General features: G+C 37.1%; 2 protein-coding genes across 15 annotated transcripts in view; both read left to right on the top strand.

Annotated features, from left to right (window-relative positions):
- LOC127418988 (pleckstrin homology domain-containing family M member 2-like) overlaps window positions 1-10,678 on the top strand; it is a 33,251-nt gene extending 22,573 nt beyond the window's left edge. For 6 of the 7 annotated variants that reach the window (XM_051659983.1, XM_051659979.1, XM_051659978.1 and 3 more), the window contains 6 exons: window positions 474-661; window positions 3,006-3,071; window positions 5,526-5,685; window positions 6,334-6,513; window positions 6,771-6,887; window positions 7,882-10,678. In XM_051659983.1, coding sequence (XP_051515943.1) covers window positions 474-661; window positions 3,006-3,071; window positions 5,526-5,685; window positions 6,334-6,513; window positions 6,771-6,887; window positions 7,882-8,019 — 849 coding nt within the window. In that variant the 3' untranslated portion in view covers window positions 8,020-10,678. The remainder of the gene's footprint in view (window positions 1-473; window positions 662-3,005; window positions 3,072-5,525; window positions 5,686-6,333; window positions 6,514-6,770; window positions 6,888-7,881) is intronic. The other variant, XR_007893582.1, reaches the window with a different exon arrangement.
- Window positions 7,959-19,173, top strand: part of LOC127418991 (anoctamin-7-like) — a 29,846-nt gene continuing 18,631 nt past the window's right edge. For 2 of the 8 annotated variants that reach the window (XR_007893583.1, XM_051659992.1), the window contains exons 1-8: window positions 8,083-8,101; window positions 14,691-15,522; window positions 16,601-16,718; window positions 17,794-17,987; window positions 18,107-18,214; window positions 18,492-18,628; window positions 18,732-18,789; window positions 18,970-19,080. Coding sequence is in view for 6 of the 8 variants with exons in the window: in XM_051659992.1 (XP_051515952.1) it covers window positions 15,391-15,522; window positions 16,601-16,718; window positions 17,794-17,987; window positions 18,107-18,214; window positions 18,492-18,628; window positions 18,732-18,789; window positions 18,970-19,080 (858 nt within the window). In the remaining 2 variants the exon portion in view is untranslated. Of the gene's footprint in view, window positions 8,106-14,690; window positions 15,523-16,600; window positions 16,719-17,793; window positions 17,988-18,106; window positions 18,215-18,491; window positions 18,629-18,731; window positions 18,790-18,969; window positions 19,081-19,173 lie in introns of those variants that run through there. The other 6 variants (XM_051659988.1, XM_051659989.1, XR_007893584.1 and 3 more) reach the window with 6 other exon arrangements.

Here is a 19,173-nt window from a genome sequence, read left to right as displayed (position 1 = left end):
ATATCAGATATTACACTTATTCTGTGGTGTCTCGTGGATGCATTTAATAAAATGAGATATTTGCTCCAATCTTGCAAATAAAACAGTCCCCAAAGCAGGAAGAGGTCATTCAGCTGCTCCATCATGACAAGGCGGCTCCCTCATGATTATGCACATTACGTTGTGGATGGAAACGCTCAACAATTCGTATTTTCTTATGCTGAATTTTTTTAAAATGCGCTTAAAAAATGCTAAACATTTTGGATGGAACCCCAGCAAATGACAGATAGAATTATCAGGAAGAGTCAAACGTAATCACCATGGTGGTTTGAATGTAACATTACACTACATTGGTTAAAAAGTGAATGGTTAAAAATGGCTTTTAAAGATCTTTTTACTGTAATTCATCAAAGGGTTATTTAAAGATTACTATCTTAAAACAATGGGACTTGTCTCCTGATACCCCTGACTTTGTGTTTACTGTGTCTTTGTAGTTGTCAGAGGTGAGTATTCGTCTGTATTCTCTGGTTCACTGGGAGGATCCAATGGATGTGTCTGTGGCTTCACCTACATCTCCATCGGGCTCAAGATCCAGCAGCACAAAAGAGGGGGCGCTCTTATACCAGGCCGGGAGCTCCTATCTGGGGAAGGAAGTGTGGAAAAGCTGTTACTTGGTGCTCAGGTACAAAATGCCTTTTAAAGGGATAGTTCACCCAAAAATGAAAATTCTCATCATTTACTCACCCTTATGCCATCCCAGATGTGTATGACTTTCTTTCTTCAGCACAACACATTTGAAGAAAAATAATCAAGAAAAATATCTTGGCTCAGTAGGTCCTTAAAATGCAAGTGGATGGTGATCAGACCTTTTGAAGCTCCAAAAATCACAGACAGTCAGCATAAACGTCATCCATACGACACCAGCGGTTAAATTAATGTCTTCTAAAGCTCATCATTCGCTTTTGGTGTGCAAAAGATCAATATTTAAGTACTTTTTAACTATAAATCGTCGCTTCCTGTCAGCAGCTGTATGCGCATTCACGTCACGAGGGCTGAGTTCACGTGGTGTCTCGTGACGTATTCGCGTTGGCATGTTACTAGGGCTGGGCGATATGTAAAAAATATTTTATCGATAATCGCCTTAAAAATATTGCGATATCCGATTATGTCATCAACACCCCTGCCGAGGGTCATTGAATATTTTTGCTTTTGATTTTTCTTTAATAATTCATTTATTGAAACACGAAAAACTTTAAAGAAAATATATTTCTAATTCAAATTGCACTGTAAATGAAATGAAAAAGCAATGAAAATAACGAAGTGATCAAAAAATCTTATATAATCACCTTCCGAAATCCAAACATTTACTGTCTCTAACAGCCTCATTTACAATCACGCAAGTATTCTAATTACTAATAGCCTAAAAATTAAGGACTAAAGACAACTGTAAAGATGATAATAATAATAATATTAAGAAAAATAAACCATTACCTCTAGAAAGTTCAACACAACCCACACTTTTAAAACGGCTAAAACAGTTTGTTACTTCACTTTGTCTGTGCTTAAATGAATAGAAAACACCAGTTTTTAAATTAGGTGTAAGCCTAATAAATTTCCTTGTGTTCCCAAAATAATTCTGCCAAATGTGTGTTCTTATCGAATTTGTGTTTGTATTGCATTTATTTAAGAGTTAATGCTGCCTAAAGAAAATAAAATAGAACTAAATTTTAGGTTCAAGGTGAACATGGTATTATTTTATGATTTAATCACTTTCGTCTTTGTTTCTTTATCACAAAGATATATTTGAGTGAACCTGAAGAGCTACGTTCACAATGCATGTAAGTGCGAGCTGCTCCATGGAAATAAGCAATCTAAACTTTGAGCACCTCCTGAGATGGTCTGAGGTCATTTTTAGAATTCTCATAGACAACATTATTCTTGCAGAGAAGAAAGAGTGAACTCGTTACATGCACATGTTCCACAAGACATTCTCGCTGCACGCCTCTGAACAAACAGTGCATCAGACATGGGCACTGAAGGCTTTTCTTTTGTCTGTTCTTAAAAATATAATAAAGTGTGTGTGTGTTTTTTTCCAAGCATGTGTCATTGTTTAACAGCATTTCTTGTCATGTGTTACTCCGAGACGTCTTACAGGTCACCCACCACTGTTGCAAAATTACCTGCTCATGAAATACCCATATTTGGACGAGGAGCTTGCGAATAAGGAGCTGGATTCAGCCTCGTTGCATTTGGCGGGTGGTGGGTGCAAATTTCACACCCTGGGCTAATGTTTAATATATCCACCAACTTCCGAGATCCATGGTTTGCCATTTACCGATATTGTCGGTGTGTATTGAAATTGACATCGGGAGATTTGTAAGACATCGTCAGTATCCGATAACATCGTCCTATCACCCAGGCCTACATGTTAATGGACGTTATCTCATGTTTTTCTCTCGGTTGAGACATCCAGGATAAGCACACAAACACACCATTGTGAAAAACATACAAATACAAATAAATACAGAAACCAAATCCAATGAAGCTTGTCAGTTGTAAACAGAGCTGCTCTTCTTGGTGTGTTGCACGTGCGTCAGTTCTCGCATGAACATGCCAACGCAATTACGTCACGCTCGCATACTGCTGCTGACCAGAATTTATAGTTAAAAAGTACTTAAATATTGATATTTTTCTCACCAAAAGCATTTGTTAACAGTAATTTAACCACTGGAGTCATATGGATGAAATTTATGCTGTGTGTCTGTGATTTCTTTTTTTTTTTTTTGAGCTTCAAGTGTCTGATCACCATCCACTTGCATTTTAAAGACCTACTGTGCTAACATATTTTCTATTTTTCTTCAAATGCGTTCAGCAGAAGAAAGAAACTCATGTACATCTGGGATGGCATAAGGGTGAGTATATGATGAGAGAATTTAAATTTTTGGTGAACTAATCCTTTAAGCTAGTCGACAGTGTTTCAACAAGCTGTTTGTGTACTGAATAATAATCTGCTGTGTACCTTGCAGCAATGGAATCCTCTATCTGTATGCTGAGAAAACAGATGTTACACCTTTGATGTCTGTTACCATGGGGTAAGCTCTAATTGTTGTACCATTTTCCTTTTAGTAAAATGTATGAAAAAACTAAACATTTTCACAACGTAATATACACTATAAGGCCAAAAGAATGTAGACACCCCTTCTAAATAATGGTTTGACTAGGCCCATTAATTTTAATGAAGACAAATCTTAATTCTTCTGAATTCAATAACATTCTAGAGAATTGTGTGCTACAAATTTTGTGGCAACAGTTTGAGGAGGGACCTTTTCTGTTCCAGAATGTATATAAGTATATATAAGTATAAAAAGTATATAAGTATTGTTTTGTTTCTAAAAATAATCAATCGTTTGCGTTCAGAAGAACTTTATTTGTCGACTGGAGTCGTGTGGATTATTTTGATGCACCCTAAATATGCATTTTGGACCGTCAAAAAATGGAGGACATTCACTTGCATTGTTAGAGGAGGCGGCCTGCAATGAAATCCTAAAAGTCTTAAATTCTGTTTTGATGAAGAAAGAAACTCAGATACATCTGAGTAAATTATCAGCAAATTTTCATTTTTGGGTGAACTGTTCCTTTAACTGGTCTGCACAAACAAAATCAGTGCCTGAACTCATGTCTGATCATGCAGATTTGCTCTGTATAACATGAGGAAGGTCAGACCCTTCCTATCTGAGCATGCTACACAACTCCTTGTCCAGGCTCTTGTTAAGTCTAGACTGGACTACTGCAGTGCTCTACTTGCAGGACGTCCTGCATGTACAGTCCACCTTGCTGAATAATTACAGATTAACATTGACATTAACCTGACTTTTAGCATAAAGAGAAGATCCTTTAAATTATTTGAAAGTTCCGAAGCAAGGTAGCTTGCAATTCGTCAGCGCTAGCAGGCAAGATCAAGTTAGCTAAATTTACACAGATCAATCCTTATGGCACTATATTTCACATGCTTTGCAGTTATGTAAGCTTACCTGTCCAATAAGAACGCCAATTCAGGGTCGGTTTTGATCCCCAAAACCGAAGGAATGTCCCTCCAGGAATCAAATGCCTTGCCGATGTTCACTCTAGTTTTCGCTCGACCACGATCATGTTTCCGCTTAGCCAGACGGGATTCAGTAGATACATTTTTTTTTTTTTGGCTTACTCAGAGTTTGTGTAGGAGTCGGTGTTGTGCTGTGAGCCGGACGTTTTCTGGATTCCATCTCTAAGGTAACGTTACCTAGTGTTGCATACTGTCTGTTGACGCTGTTGAATAGTGGAAGCACTGAGGCAAGGCTCTCAGGAGCGTGCATAAATATCACATCCTTAAAGTCTACAGGCTTTAAAAGGCAACCTAGGAAGTCTGGGAAGGGCTCTTTTTTTTTTAAGTTGCGTTACAAGCCATTCACACTTTGGCAAAAAAAGGCGAATATTACATCAAAATTGTTACATATTGCACCTTTATACAGATGTCATTCACGAATCTCAAGAAAATCCAGCGCTTTCTTCACATCGAGCGCTCATCTAATATCTTCCTCTGAAGCGTGTATTCTATCAGCCAGAATCAAAAACTTCAGGATCAGGAACAAAAGTTCTTCTCATTCACAAATCATGAAGTAGGTGATCCAGGCTGTTTAAACTGTCCGGAAATGGATCCGCACGAGCACGTGAGTGCAACTTCAAGGCTGTGTCCGAAACCAGGAAAATGCTGCCTCCAGAGGCTGTTTACGGAGGTACAATGAAAATAAGGTGCTTTTCAAACTGTTTGGAGACCAGTTTCCTTAAGTGTTCAATTCATTCAAAACAGATGTCAGTTAAGCCATTAACTGATTAGGCAGCAAGGTAGCAAGTCAGCTGCCTATGTTTTCGGATGCAGCCCAAGGTAAAAGTGCTTCACGTGTGCTATAAGTAAATGTCTTATTCACTATCACTGTATGTACACTGTAGGTTTGATTCTGTATATATTTTTAGTAAATGCGATTGCTAACGTGGACATGCCATTCATGGTTGCTGAACTACTGTGTGTACTGTTATTTCCTTCTCCCTAATATATTAAAAATGTCTTCATTTTCATCAGTAAATTACAAAAATTATTAAAATTTGATGTCTTAAGAGAAATCTGAAGAAACTGCTATCTGCCATTTAAAATACAATATAATTTTTTTGTTTTGTGTGAAACTGAATAAATATAGTGCTAAATAACATTTTTATTATTTTTTAGCAGTTTTATGTTTGTTACTATATTAAATTGTGATATATTGGCATTGTATCGGTCTATCTGCCACCCTGCTCTCTGCATATCGGTATCAATATCGGCCATTAAAAAAAACCCATATAGGTCGAGCACTACTCTCTATTAATGCCAATTGTTTTGAAAGTAAATGTTCAACATGCACAAATGGGTGTTGTGTTCTGGTGTCCACATACTTTTGGCCATATTGTGTACATCCCTTTAAATGAATGTCTTGTAAAAAAAAATCTGTGTTCATGTTGTGTTTGTGTCATAGGGGTGAGCACTGTGGAGGTTGCAGGCGATCAAACAGCTTAGAAAAGCCACACGCATTTCAGGTGATCCTGACGGAACATCCTCCATTAGAGCTCAGTGCAGAGAATGAACAGGAAATGGCTGACTGGATGCAGCTGCTTTGCCAGTCTGCCTCTAAAGGGGTGAGCACACGCTCATAGGGGTGATTAAGCTAATTTTTTTCAAGACGCAATTACCTTGAAGGTCTTGCTTAATATTCTCTTGAATGGTCACATTTCTTGGAAGTGTGACTCAAGACACATTTTCAGACTTTTTTTTTCCACATTTCCCCAGTAGATTTCCCCAAATCTACTGTGTCATTTCTGAGCTGTTAGTGTCTGGGCAAAATGTGGGTGTGTGTGTGTATATGAGATGCTTTTACAGCTTCCATGACACTGACAATGTGTTGTTGTTCCTCATCAATTTCTGACACACCCGCAGTCTGTCTCCTCTCTCTTTGCATTTTGATCAGAAAAAAGGTTGTTGTCTTAGTCTAGCCTAACCAACATTATGCACAATTGTCCACATGCTGAGCACATTTAAAGGGATAGTTCACCCAAAATGGATTTACTCAACCTCATGTTGTTCCAAACTCATATGACTGTCTTCTGTGGAACACGGCAGATGTTATGCAGAATGTTAGCCTCAGTCACTATTCACTTTCATTGCACATTTTTTCCATACAATGAAAGAAAGTGGTAAGTCTAACATTCTGCAGAAATTTAGATTTTGGATGAATTATTGCTTTGACAATTATTTTTTTATACATTTCTACATTTTGTGCCTCTCAGGTTATTCCACAAGGAGTGGCCCCTGCACCCTGTATCCCATGCTGCCTTGTGCTCACAGACAGGAAGTTGCTGACGTGTCACCAGGATTGCCAGACTAGTTTTTTCCGTTCTCTAGGAGAAGCTGATCTGAACGATGTCACAGCTGTTTGCCTGGAGGAGGATAAAGAATACTGTGTCATTGTAAGACCTTGTGCAGACTGCAGAGTGTCAGATTTGCTAGTCAACAGATGTTTGTAATTTCACAGTTACAAATAAAGTTGCATTTAGGGTGTTCCTCATATTTATTTTTCTTAGGATTTAGGAAATGCATGCTTGTCATCATGAGTCATGCTAGTTTTATGAATATAAAATCTGTTGTGATTCAACTGATTGGCACAGGGCTTGATTTTTATTTATCAATTTTATTTATTGTTTGGATGTGCACTCAACCTTTGCAGGAGTTTGCCGAAGATCATGTTCAGTTTCTCCCCCCCTGGGTTCTATATTTTAGTGGATGTGAGGAGAGAGATCGTCTACTAGCAGAATTGCATCAAGCTTGGACTGCTGTTTTCCAGGTAAAAAAACAAACAACATTATTTTTATAAGCTAGCAGATCATCAAATCTGAATACCATATCTGTGGTTTCATACTTGGCATAGAATCAAAAATAACTTTTTGGCTAAATTTTGGTTCCATGTGTTTAAAATTCGTTTTCTTAAATTAAAACTACCATGTTATCTCAACTTAAATACTTCAAGTAGAGGGAAACTGATTGAATTGAGTAAACCCATCTAAGTTACATGTTAAATGAACTCAAATTAATCTCTAACTATTTTTAACTACAGTGAATGCTTGCTTGCTAAATGTATGCTAATGGTAAACACTTTGCTATGATTAGCATAGCAATTGCTCAATGGGTAAAGCAATAAAGAGCATTCCCGACATGTACCTGCCCTCAAGCTATAAACTCGATCTCAAACATAACAGAAACTCTTCTAAATCTCGACACAGCAGAACACTACAAGTCTCCCCCTTTACATACATCTTGCACAAAGACACATTATATAACACTTAATTTTAACATTTACTCTCAATTTTAACATTTACTCTCAATATTGATTACCATTCAAAGCATGCTTGGAATTGGAAGTCCCCAGTTTCAGTTAACCAAACAAAAATAATTCATGTTGTCCCAACACAAATAGATTAAGTAAAGTGTGAAAGCCTCAGAACAACTCAGTTAAATTTAAGTTAATTTGGTTATATGAATATTTGGTGTAATTTGAAAGCAGCATATTACTGTGTGGAAGCAGCATCATGCCAAAAAAAAGTTTTCAGTCATCGATGCCATTGTAGAAATGTGATATTATCGGTCAGCAATAATTATTTTGTGAGCGAAAGTGTCTGATAATATGGGGGTTACAGAGATAAACTGATAAATATTAATCTGGTCATGTGATCTAAACATTTTGGACGCCATGATGCAGTTTTTATTAGACCACAGAAAAAATTACTGTATGCACCTTTAATTCTCATAATGCATTGATTTATGTGTGTCTTTTGATCCAGGTGAGCCTACCTCATAAGCCAGTGTCAGACCTGTCATTGCAGAAGCGGTGCGGGGAGGCACTGGAGCTGATGAAGAGTGCCTGGCAGAGGAGTGACAGTATACACAGAGGCCGATCCGAGAGAGAGCCCTGGTGCTGACTACCTGTCAATCACCGCATTGAGCCCACGATTGGATAGGTTAGGACGGGGAGGTCAGCTCTCCAGCAAACCTACTCTTTATGTAGGTATGAGCAGACCATGTGACATCTACAGCTCATAAAGAGGAGATACAGATACTAAATTGGAGGAAAATTTGAACAGTGTGGGCTCATGTGATATTTAACTAATGATGAGGCATTACCTTGTTTACACTTGCCTTGCACAAATATTTAAAGAGTTCTGTTAGCTTTTGCTGTCACAAGTGGAGGCGTGCAACAGGAAAAAGAAAAAAGCAATCTGTTCCATCATACATAATTGGAATATGTAGAGTGTAAATACATAATCGGCAACAAGAAGCATACAATTTTTTTTTTTTTTACCTTACCTGTCCTCCTTGTGTAAATTTGTCAATGTACAGACACTGTACATGCATATACAATAAGTCGAGGTACGTCTTGCTTTCTGAGCACTTGTGGTCACTCCAGTTAACAAAGTGAAGGAGGATTTTAGTTACATTTACTTTATTGATACTTTCTGGCTGCTTTAAAATGATCATCATTTTAAGTTGGCTAAAGTATTAAAAGCCATTCCCTGTTCCTTTCTTAGTGGTACATTAGATGTAATATAACACTTAAAGCAAAATACTGTAAAGTTTGTTTTAAGAATGTAGAGAGGGATTTTAAAGAGAGTAAACTTGAGTATGTGAATACTTGTCGGACTGTAATGAATGGAAACAAAACAGAAGCACAATCTCAGGTATGTTGAAGTTTGTTCCAGTCAACAGTGATGTTAAATGATACATTGCTGGACAGTGGTGGAATGCATTTGTTCGTTTGCAAATTCAAGTGGGGTTGAAGAAAAAACTTTTTTTTATCATTTTATTTTATGCTTTGTGACTGTTAAAATGGGAATGACCTAATCAATTACAGTTGAAGTCAGAAGTTTACATACACTTAGGTTGAAGTCATCAAAACTAATTTTTTAACCACTCCACAGATTTCATATTAGCAAACTATAGTTTTGGCAACTCGTTAACTACTTTGTGCATGACTCGAGTAATTTTTCCAACAATTGTTTACAGACAGATTGTTTCACTTTTAATTGACTATATCACAATTCCAGGGGGTCAGAAGTTTACATACACTAAGTTAACTGTGCCTTTAAGCAGCTTGGAAAATTCCAGAAAATGATGTCAAGCCTAATTTAGCTTCTGATAGGCTAATTGGAGTCAATTGGAGGTTTACCTGTGGATGTATTTTAAGGCCTACCTTCAAACTCAGTGCCTCTTTGCTTGACATCATGGGAAAATAAAAAAAAATCAGCCAAGACCTCAGAAAAAAATTTGTGGACCTCCACAAATCTGGTTCATCCTTGGGAGCAATTACCAAATGCCTGAAGGTACCACGTTCATCTGTACAAACAATAGTATGCAATAATAAACACCATGGGACCACGCAGCCATCATACCGCTCAGGAAGGTGATGCATTCTGTCTCCTAGAGATGAACATAGTTTGGTGCGAAAAGTGCAAATCAATCCCAGAACAACAGCAATGGACCTTGTGAAGATGCTGGAGGAAACAGGTAGACATGTATCTATATCCACAGTAAAACAAGTCATATATCGACATAACCTGAAAGGCTGCTCAGCAAGGAGGAAGCAACTGCTCCAGACTACAGTTTGCAAGTGCACATGGGGACAAAGATCTTATTTTTTGGAGAAATATCATCTGGTGTAATGAAACAAAATTGTAACTGTTTGGCCATAATGACCATCGTTATGTTTGGAGGAAAAAGGGTGAGGCTTGCAAGCCGAAGAACACCATCCCAACCGTGAAGCATGGGGTGGCAGCATCATGTTGTGAGGGTGCTTTGCTGCAGGAGGGACTGGTGCACTTCACAAAATGGATGGCATCATGATGTGGATATATTCAAAATCTCAAGACATCATCCAGGAAGTTAAAGCTCGGTCGCGAATGGGTCTTCCAAATGGGCAATGACCCCAAGCATACCAACAAAGCTTTGGCAAAATGGCTTAAGGACAACAAAGTCAAGGTATTGGAGTGGCCATCACAAAGCCCTGACCTCAATCTGATAGAAAATTTGTGGGCAGAACTGAAAAAGTGTGTGCGAGCAAGGATGCCTACAAACCTGACTCAGTTACACCAGTTCTGTCTGGAGGAATGAGCCAAAATTCCAGCAACTTATTGTGAGAAGCTTGTGGAAGGCTACCCAAAATGTTTGACCCAAGTTAAACAATTTAAAGCAATGCTACCAAATACTAACAAAGTGTATGTAAACATCTGACCCACTGGGAATGTGATGAAAGAAATAAAAGCTGAAATAAATAATTCTCTCTACTATTATTCTGATATTTCACATTCTTAAATAGTAGTGATCCTAACTGACCTAAGACAGGGAATGTTTTCTATGATTAAATGTCAGGAATTGTGAAAAACTGAATTAAATTTGTTTGGCTAAGGTGTATGTAAACTTCTGACATCAACTGTATATTCTAACACTCAAATGTCGCAGATACACTAAATGTTGCACGTGCATTGTTTCAAAGATATGTTAATATGATAACAGCTGTAAATTAAGAGTGACTTTTTCTTGTAAATGGGAAAAGTATGAATAAACAATAATAGTTGCATTTTTAATACTTGCTGCCTATGACCTTATATTGAAAGGGGGTAAAAGCTTAAAATCATCAACTGTGAATATACAGTATTGCAAGTTTAAGATTGTCACATGTAAGGCTCAGGATGTTCCAAAGGAGAACACAAGTTCACAGAAATTAGGTCTCCCAAAACTGAGCTAAGAGCAATCCTAGTAGTAATTCTAAATTTAGGAAAACTAAATGGCGTAAAACAGCTGCACACAATATCTAGTTTACAGGTGAACTAAAGAGCACAGACTCAATGGCACTTTCTAATGGCTGAACAATGTGAACCACCCCTCCTTAGTATAATTTGATACATTTTCATTTATTGACAGAATTGAAATCTTGGAATTATGCCTTTTTTGTTCAGTGATCATTACATGTTATTTTGTTGGGTTGGGGACTCAGTGGTGCCTGAAAATGAAACAAGTACAAACTGCAAATTTGCTTAAATGTAAAGCTAAAAAAAAACATTAAACAAGGCTCTAGGAATATAGAACTAAAGTCCTCCTGATATAGCCTCTTATTTAGTATTAAAGCATGTTTTTTCCCCATATGCAGGAAATCTTTATCCAGTGTGCAAAGTAGACAAATGAAAACTAAAGGAATGTTTCAGGTTCAATATAAGTTAACCTCGTTCAACAGCATTTGCGGCATAATATTGATAACCACAAAAATAATTCAGACTCATCCCTCGTTTATTTAAAAATGAACTAAAATCGTGGTTACAGTAAGCCACTTACAATGGAAGTGAATGGGGCCAGAAGTATACTATTTCAGAAGTATGGCCACAAGATGGAAACAGTGTGATAAAATACCTTACTAACCTTATCTGTGTAAAGTTATATCCAATATGATAACTTTGTTGTCCTGATGATGCAATCCTAGGAAATCCTGTGAAGTGGTATTGTCACAATAAAATAATGTAGAACATAGATTTTATTACACAAATCATGCTAACAGATATAATATAGCTATACTTTTGAAACAGTATATTTTAACGTTTATGGACTGGCCCCATTCAATTCCGTTGTAAGTGCCTTTCTGTAACCGTTATTTTTGCTTTTGTTTTAATTAAGTGAGGGATGAGTCAAAAGTATTTTCTGTGGTAAACAAAATTATGCCACAAATGCTGTCAATTGAGCTTAATTTACTGATCCCGCAAAATTCCTTTAAACAACCTGAGTAGGTTAGTTCACAATATCAAGGGATCCCAATATAACAATCCCCAGTGAGCTCTTCTTGCAGTGCATTCATTTTGCAAGGGAACTCCTAAAACATGGTGTTCACTGAGTGCAACTTTCCTGTTGTGTGCAGAAATAATTAGAGTGTGCAGAGTTAAGATCTTGTGACAATGTTCGAGCATCTTAAAGGAATATTTTACCCAAAAATGAAATTTCTCTCATCATTTACTCACCCTCATGCCATCCTGGATGTGTATGACTTTGTCTTCTGCAGAACACAAATGAAGATTGTTAGAAAAATATCTCAGCTCTGTTAGTCCTCACAATGCAAATTAATAGTGACCTAAACTTTGAGGTTCCAAAAAGCACATAAAGGTAGCATAAATTTATCCATTCTACTCCAGTGGTTTAATGCATGTCTTCAGAAGCAATATGATAGGTGTGGGTGAGAAACAGATCAATATGCAAGTACTTTTTTTTTTTTTTTAACTATAAATCTTCCCTTTCACCTTTTTGTTTGGGTGATTTGCATTCTTTGTGCATATCACCCCCTTCTGGTTGGAGCTGGCCAAAGGTGGAGATTTATAGTAAAAAAGGACTTCGATACTGATCTGTTTCTCACCCACTGTTTCTCATACCATAATATTGTTTCTGAAAACATGGATTATTTACATTTCATTTGGCAGACGCTTTTATCCAAAGCAACTTACAAAAGAGGAAAACATAAGTGAATCATCTTAAGCAGACAGTGGTATGAAAAGTGCTGTATAACAAAGTTTCACTAGCACCACAACAGTATTCAAACCAGAATAAAGTGCAACAGGAAAATCTGTTCTCTTTCCCCTTTCTTTTCTTTCTCTTTAATGACTGGTTAAGGAATATACCACTAGAGTTGAATGGATTACTTTTATGCTACCTTTATGTGCTTTTTGGAGCTTCAAAGTTTAGGTCACTATTCACTTGCATTGTGAAAACATACAGATCTGCGATATTCTTCTAAAACTCTTTGTGTTCTGCAGAAAAAGAAAGTCATTCACATCTGGGATGGCACGAGGGTGAGTAAATGATGAGAGAATTTTCATTTTTGGGTGAACTATTCCTTTAAAATTATATAAGATAAAAGGTACCCACTAGTTTTGTTTTCCTTTCTTCATGAAATGTGGGCAATATCCTCAATCAAGTGGAATTGCTTGTTTTCTTTTATGACTTGTTCTTTATTAGGTATTTCAGTTATTGTGTCTCTCTAAACCAGCAGTTCACATAAGCCTAGTTTCCATCTAGTTTTCGCGCTATTTTGTTATCGACAAAGTGAAAATGCGTATAAAACAATTTGCGAAATTTGCCGTCTCCTGCCTGTTTTCATTCAAATGGCTTTTTATCGATAAAAATGGTGTGCGTGATGACGTCATGCCTAAAAAATCACTGTGTCGCATAAGTTTTGGTTTAGCGCAAAAGAAATCTGCCCGTAAGCCGTTTCCATACAGAAATGTGTGTTTATCGCTAATTCGCCTCCCAGATGTCCCTAATTTTTTTTCCTCCGAAGTTTTGGTAAAATGGGGAGAATATTGAGACAATTCATTGAAATTAGCCAGGCTTACTGTCATTTTAATTTCACAAATAAAAGCAATCAGAAGACGGAATTGCAATCAAAAGGGAACAGTTGCCCTTCTGATAGGACTGTAATATTGGTCCTGAGGTTGCCACCGGTTCCGACCCGAAATTGAATCGTCATGGCCCGGTTCAAGCTGGCGACCTGCACTAAGTAGTGGGGTAAACTTTCAGTCTTATAAGGACCATCCATCGATGTCTATATGCTGTGTGCACAGCTATTAAAGAAGATCTGTTGCGGTGTAATATCAGGGTTTACATTTATGATACATTCCTAATATTTAATAGGCAATTTTGAACAATCATCTAATCTGAAGCATCGCCATCACAACTGCATTATGTCCCGTATATTTGTCCAGCAACTTTTAACGACCAACTGAACTTGAGTGTTATCTAAAATTAATTTTTGCGTCATAATGCAATTTGGTGCGCCTACTCCACCGGTTGCATACTTTGCATATATGGTTTTTGCGCCTCTGAAACGAGATATTTGTGTTGGCACTGCTGGAAGTGTCATGTTTGTAGCATTGGATCTATATGCCGTTAAGATCAAATCATAATCACGTACAATAAACTGTAGTGAGTAGAAGGTGTTCAAACCCTCCTCTCTCTCTCTCTCTCTCTCTCTCCCCCTCTCTGTGCACTGCCGCAGTAACATCACTCTGAAAGGGTGAAATATTAACGCAGAACAGAGACTGGGGGGATGGGACAGGGGAGATGTAGCAAAGGTGTATATGTCACATATGGAGATTTTAATGTTTAAAGGGAAGTGAACCATAGTGCCAGTCATGCATAGTCAGTACCATATGTAATTCAATATATTGTTTATTTTGTTTGTCTCACACACCCTCTTGCACTTGATTTCTGTGAGATATTTGCATTATTTGTGGCTCACAGCCAAGCATGCAGCACTTAAAACTGACCTAGAAATGTACAAATACCAACCAAACAGCTAATGGTAAAGTTTAATAATGCAAATTCAAATAATGGCAATGCACCTGAAGTATTAGACAGTGAAAGATTGGATGACTCAGTCCATGTGTTCAAGCTCAAAAACAATTCCCAGCATTTAGGTGACTTATCTATTTCCCATTTGACAGGCAATAGGATCTGTGTGATGCAATCTTGATCCATTTCATTTATACATGTAGAAGAATCTTGTATGCAAATTAAAGTGCATTCAGTGTATTCATTTTGTCAGTTTTTGTGTTCCCTATAGGAGCCGAACCAATGATATTGGCATTGCAAGTGCCATGCTCTTCCAGCTGAGCTGCAGGAACCCTGTAGAATTCTATGGCATTAAACATGCTGTAAACATTAAACATGTAGTAAACTGTGTGTAGTAAACTTAGCAAAGATAAACTGTATATTGTTGCACTGTAATTTGTACAACAATGTGTTTATTTGTACAGTAATGTATCTACTTCCCATTTGACAGGCAATAGGATCTGTGTGATATATTCTAACTAAAACATTGACGTGTGTTTTACATGTATCTTTCCTTGCTAAAGATGAAAGAATTCAATAGGCTCCTATTTCAGAAGAATTATGGTAACTCTCCTATGCAGTGAATGAGAGAGAGAGGGAGAGAAAGAGAGAGAGAGAGAGAGAGAGAGTGCTGCAGACCCACTTCTACACTCCTTGTTTTCTCTCATCCGCTTATAAAGGCACTTAGTGCATTCCCTCTGCCTCTTCCTCCTCTCCTGCATCTCTTCCTCTGAGGGAATGCATTAACATTTTTATCTCAGATTTAATTTCTGTGCATAATTTATTGGAACCTGATGTTCTGCAGGAGTGCCTGGAATGAAATCTGGGAATGTGTAAATACATTAGTCATATAGAACCTCTGAATGTGTGTTTAACTACCTAGTTTCTGCAAGCTCCACCTCATTGTCTGGTTGTGATTGTCTGGAATCCTCATGCTAAAGAAGAGAAACCCTGAGGTGCTGATGGACCGGGAGGTTCTGCTGGATCTGGACTACAGTGGTGAGACTCATGGTTCAGACAGTTATGGAAGCCTGCAAAATGGGGGATTCATCCCTCCCAGATATGTGAGTATACAGCCCTGTGTTTTGAATTTTGTGTGTTGTTCCTTTACATTTGAGCATCTTTAAAAATGCATGTGAATTTGCCTGGTAATTGTGCAGTTTTTGTTTTGCGCTCCAGAAGCAGTCGTAATTTCCCCAATGTAAAAATATCCACTCGAGCTGCTCAGATGTGCTAAAATTGCTGTCTAATTTGTGTAGACACTAGAGTATATAGACTATTAGACACGCTTACAGTGTCCCCCACAATCCATTTGATGCCTTTGCTGATCAAGCAATTTGCTGGTTTTCAAGCATGTTTTTAATGTCACAAAAAATCTGGATAAAATCTGGATAATATAATAAAAATAAAAAACGAGGTATTATTTGCAAATCTTGTAAAAAAAAATGTTTTGTTTGATAATCTAAAAAATTTGCTTTATGTGGTGACATCTAAGTGAACTAGTTTAATTCAAGAGCAAATTATTATTTACCGTAATCTGACTGAATCAACCTGAGAATGAGTGTTGGGAAAGTAATTTAAAAAACGTATTTCACTTCAAATGACTAATTACTTCTCTAAAATGGTACTCAATTACTTTACTGATTACATCATTAGAAAAGTAATCACATTACATTCTCTTTTGCTTTCACAGAACCATCTAGCTTTCACTGAAATGCAAACAAACATACAAATATATGAATTGATGTTTTAAATTAAAACCACCTAGTTTTAATGTTGTTGCTGATTGGTGTATTATACAAAAATAATATTTTTTAGATATATGTTTGTCCCAAGTTTTACACTTAAAAGTAATTACTTGAATTGAAAGTCAGTACCTGTATTTAAAATGCAATGCATTACTCTATTTTTTATTAGTTTAAAAGTAATTATTTTAAAGTGACTAATACTTTATAATCAGATTACAAGCAACACTGCTGACAACATTTGGTAACACCAACACAAGTAATTTTTAATGGTTTCACTTTTTGTGCAGTGCATAGTTTACATGATTTCTTCTATGCTTTTTCAATACAAAAATGTGGTATGATTCTACTAATTGCACAATTATATTTTAAATGTGATGTTATCCTATAATTTTAGTTGAACACTGCAGCTAATGATGACGATGATGACCCCATCTATATTCACTGTGAGAGAACAGCAAGCCCACGTGAACGACCCCCAGGCAACTACTTCAGAGATGGCCATACCAAAATAGGTGATGGTTTAATGAAAGGGCTATAAATATAGTACTGTGCAAAAGTTTTAGGCACTTGTGAAAAATGTTGCATAGTGAGGATGTCTTCAAAAATAATGACATAAATAGTTTTCATTGATCACTTATTGTCATACAAAGTCCAGTAAACATAAAAAAGCTAAATCAATATTCAGTGTTACCACCTTTGCCTTTAAAACAGCACCAATTCAACTAGGTACACCTGGACACAGTTTTTCTTGGTTGTTGGCAGATAGGATGTTCCAAGCTTCTTGGAGAATTCGCCACAGTTCTTCTATATATTTAGGCTGTCTCAATTGCTTCTGTCTCTTTATGTAATCTCAGACTGACACTATGTTCAGTGGGGGGCTTTGTCTGTTGCAGGGCTCCCTGTTCTTCTATTCTAATCTTTTCTATTTGCAAAAGTAATATTTGGGAGTCTAACATTTATATTTCCTATTGACACACTAAAGCTGCAGATATAAATAACCATCTTAAGACAAATGCTTTTGTGAAACATCTTATGTGCCTAAAACTTTTGCACAGTACTGTATATTGAAATAAATATAAAGAAATACAACAAAAAGACCTTTTTCAAACAAAACATTTCACAAAAAGAAGTTTAAGTTCAAAATATTAAACAACAGATATTTTGTTCAAAATTAAGACAAAACGTATTTGGACACTTTCTGGTTTTCAAACTTTAGTGGAACATATCCATTGGTAATGTTATGAACTACAGCTGTGGTTACTTTATTAGGAAACCTGTGTGAACTTGAGGGCCTGACTTCATACATCTATTCAGAAATACCTTGTCACCAGTTGGTTAAAAGTCATTGCAAAAATGGCTCAGAAATGTGAAATTGGCTGAGAATAGAGCTCAGAAAAAAGCTCTATTCTCTGAGAAAAGCTCTAGCATCATTTGTTTACAAATACCAATTGGTTGTATGATATTTTGTTATCTATGTAATGAAACTCAGACTTTTTAAAGTGTCTCAAGTGATTCAAGTGTCCAAAATAGCCTAAAATACACTGTAGGGCCATTCTATGTTATTATATTAAAACTGGTCTGTCTCAGACTTTGTGCTGGTGTGGGAGGTGAAGGTACGACGCAAACGTCGAAGTCGTGGACAATCGCATGGAGAGTCAACAGAGGTGGAAGATAAAGCAGCACAAGAGGAGAGCAGTTCAGAGAGAAGGAAAGCTCAGCTGGCCCGATGGAGGGACAAATTCATCCAGAACCTTAAGAGTGCTGGACTGTTCATGGAGAAGGTTTGGCTAATTAGGCCTATTTCCTCAACCGAATGCTATTTCTGAAACTTGACGTTTTGTTAAAAGTTAATGGTCTAATGGCCTAATTTAAGGTCTTATGGTCTTCACTTTATTATCAGGAGGAATCATCCAGTACAAAGAAGACTATACACTATCTGAAGCTTAGTGCCCCATGGGATGTGTTGGTTTACTATGCTGAGGAGTTGTGTCTTAGGGCACCTTTGCAGGTCAGTGCTATTCTAACGTTTTTATTTTCTTAGTATTGTAATCTTTTAGAGTCTTTGACCCTCTCCCAAATGGCACATATGATGTGTACTTGTGGACTTGCACAATGCCCGTGAAGTCCACGAGACTGTAGTGTGTCCCATTTGCCATCTTATTCTGTCTTAGAATGGCATTTTGGACAGATAGCAAATGCATAGGGCTTAGAATAACACTGGAAACAGAATTGAAACAAGTAGTGAATTGTAAGCTCTGAAATTATTTGGTTTTATTTGTCAACAGGCTCAGCCGAATCCAGACTTCAACACTTCAGCTCGAGTTCTTCAGAAGCTCCGGATCCCAAACATCATGACAGACTCTGTTCCCAACCGTCCCGTTGACTACTACACGTGTGCCTTTCGCAAGTCCAAGATGGAAAAGTTAGATTCTTAACTTGCTTATTTGCACAGATTCGAATTGCATTTCTGAGTAAGAATACTTTATTGAGGTTATTGGTTTACCTTGATTTCCTTGGTTTTTTAGGTTTCTGGGCTTTGATGACCGTGATAATTACTTCACCAGCACACAAAGACATCGAATTGTGAGTGAGCAATGAACATTAAATGAGGAAAAGCAGAATAGGGCATCAGATAAGAAGTTTAGGTTATTGGGTTGTTAGTACTATGTGTGATCTTGTAATAAATTGTTAGTACATGTGTAATAAGGTGTATTACATTGTCATTACCTTGTATTAAGTTGCTAACACCTGTACTCATCACAGGTGTATGAAATATTAGCAAGGACTGTATATGGTAGGAGAAAGCATGCTGAGGTTGGAGTCGCACGTTTGCTGAATGAGGGGGCTTTCACAGGTGCATTCCCTCTACACGAGGTTAGGCACAGGACACCACATACAGCAATCCATTGCAAACCTATGTGCCTTATCGAATGCATTGCTTGATACAATTTCACCTTTTTGTTTACC

Source organism: Myxocyprinus asiaticus, chromosome 28 (genome assembly GCF_019703515.2).
Source record: "Myxocyprinus asiaticus isolate MX2 ecotype Aquarium Trade chromosome 28, UBuf_Myxa_2, whole genome shotgun sequence".
Lineage (NCBI taxonomy): Eukaryota > Metazoa > Chordata > Actinopteri > Cypriniformes > Catostomidae > Myxocyprinus > Myxocyprinus asiaticus.
The sequence above is the reverse complement of the archived record's forward strand: the minus strand, read 5'-3'. Positions and strand labels throughout refer to the sequence as shown.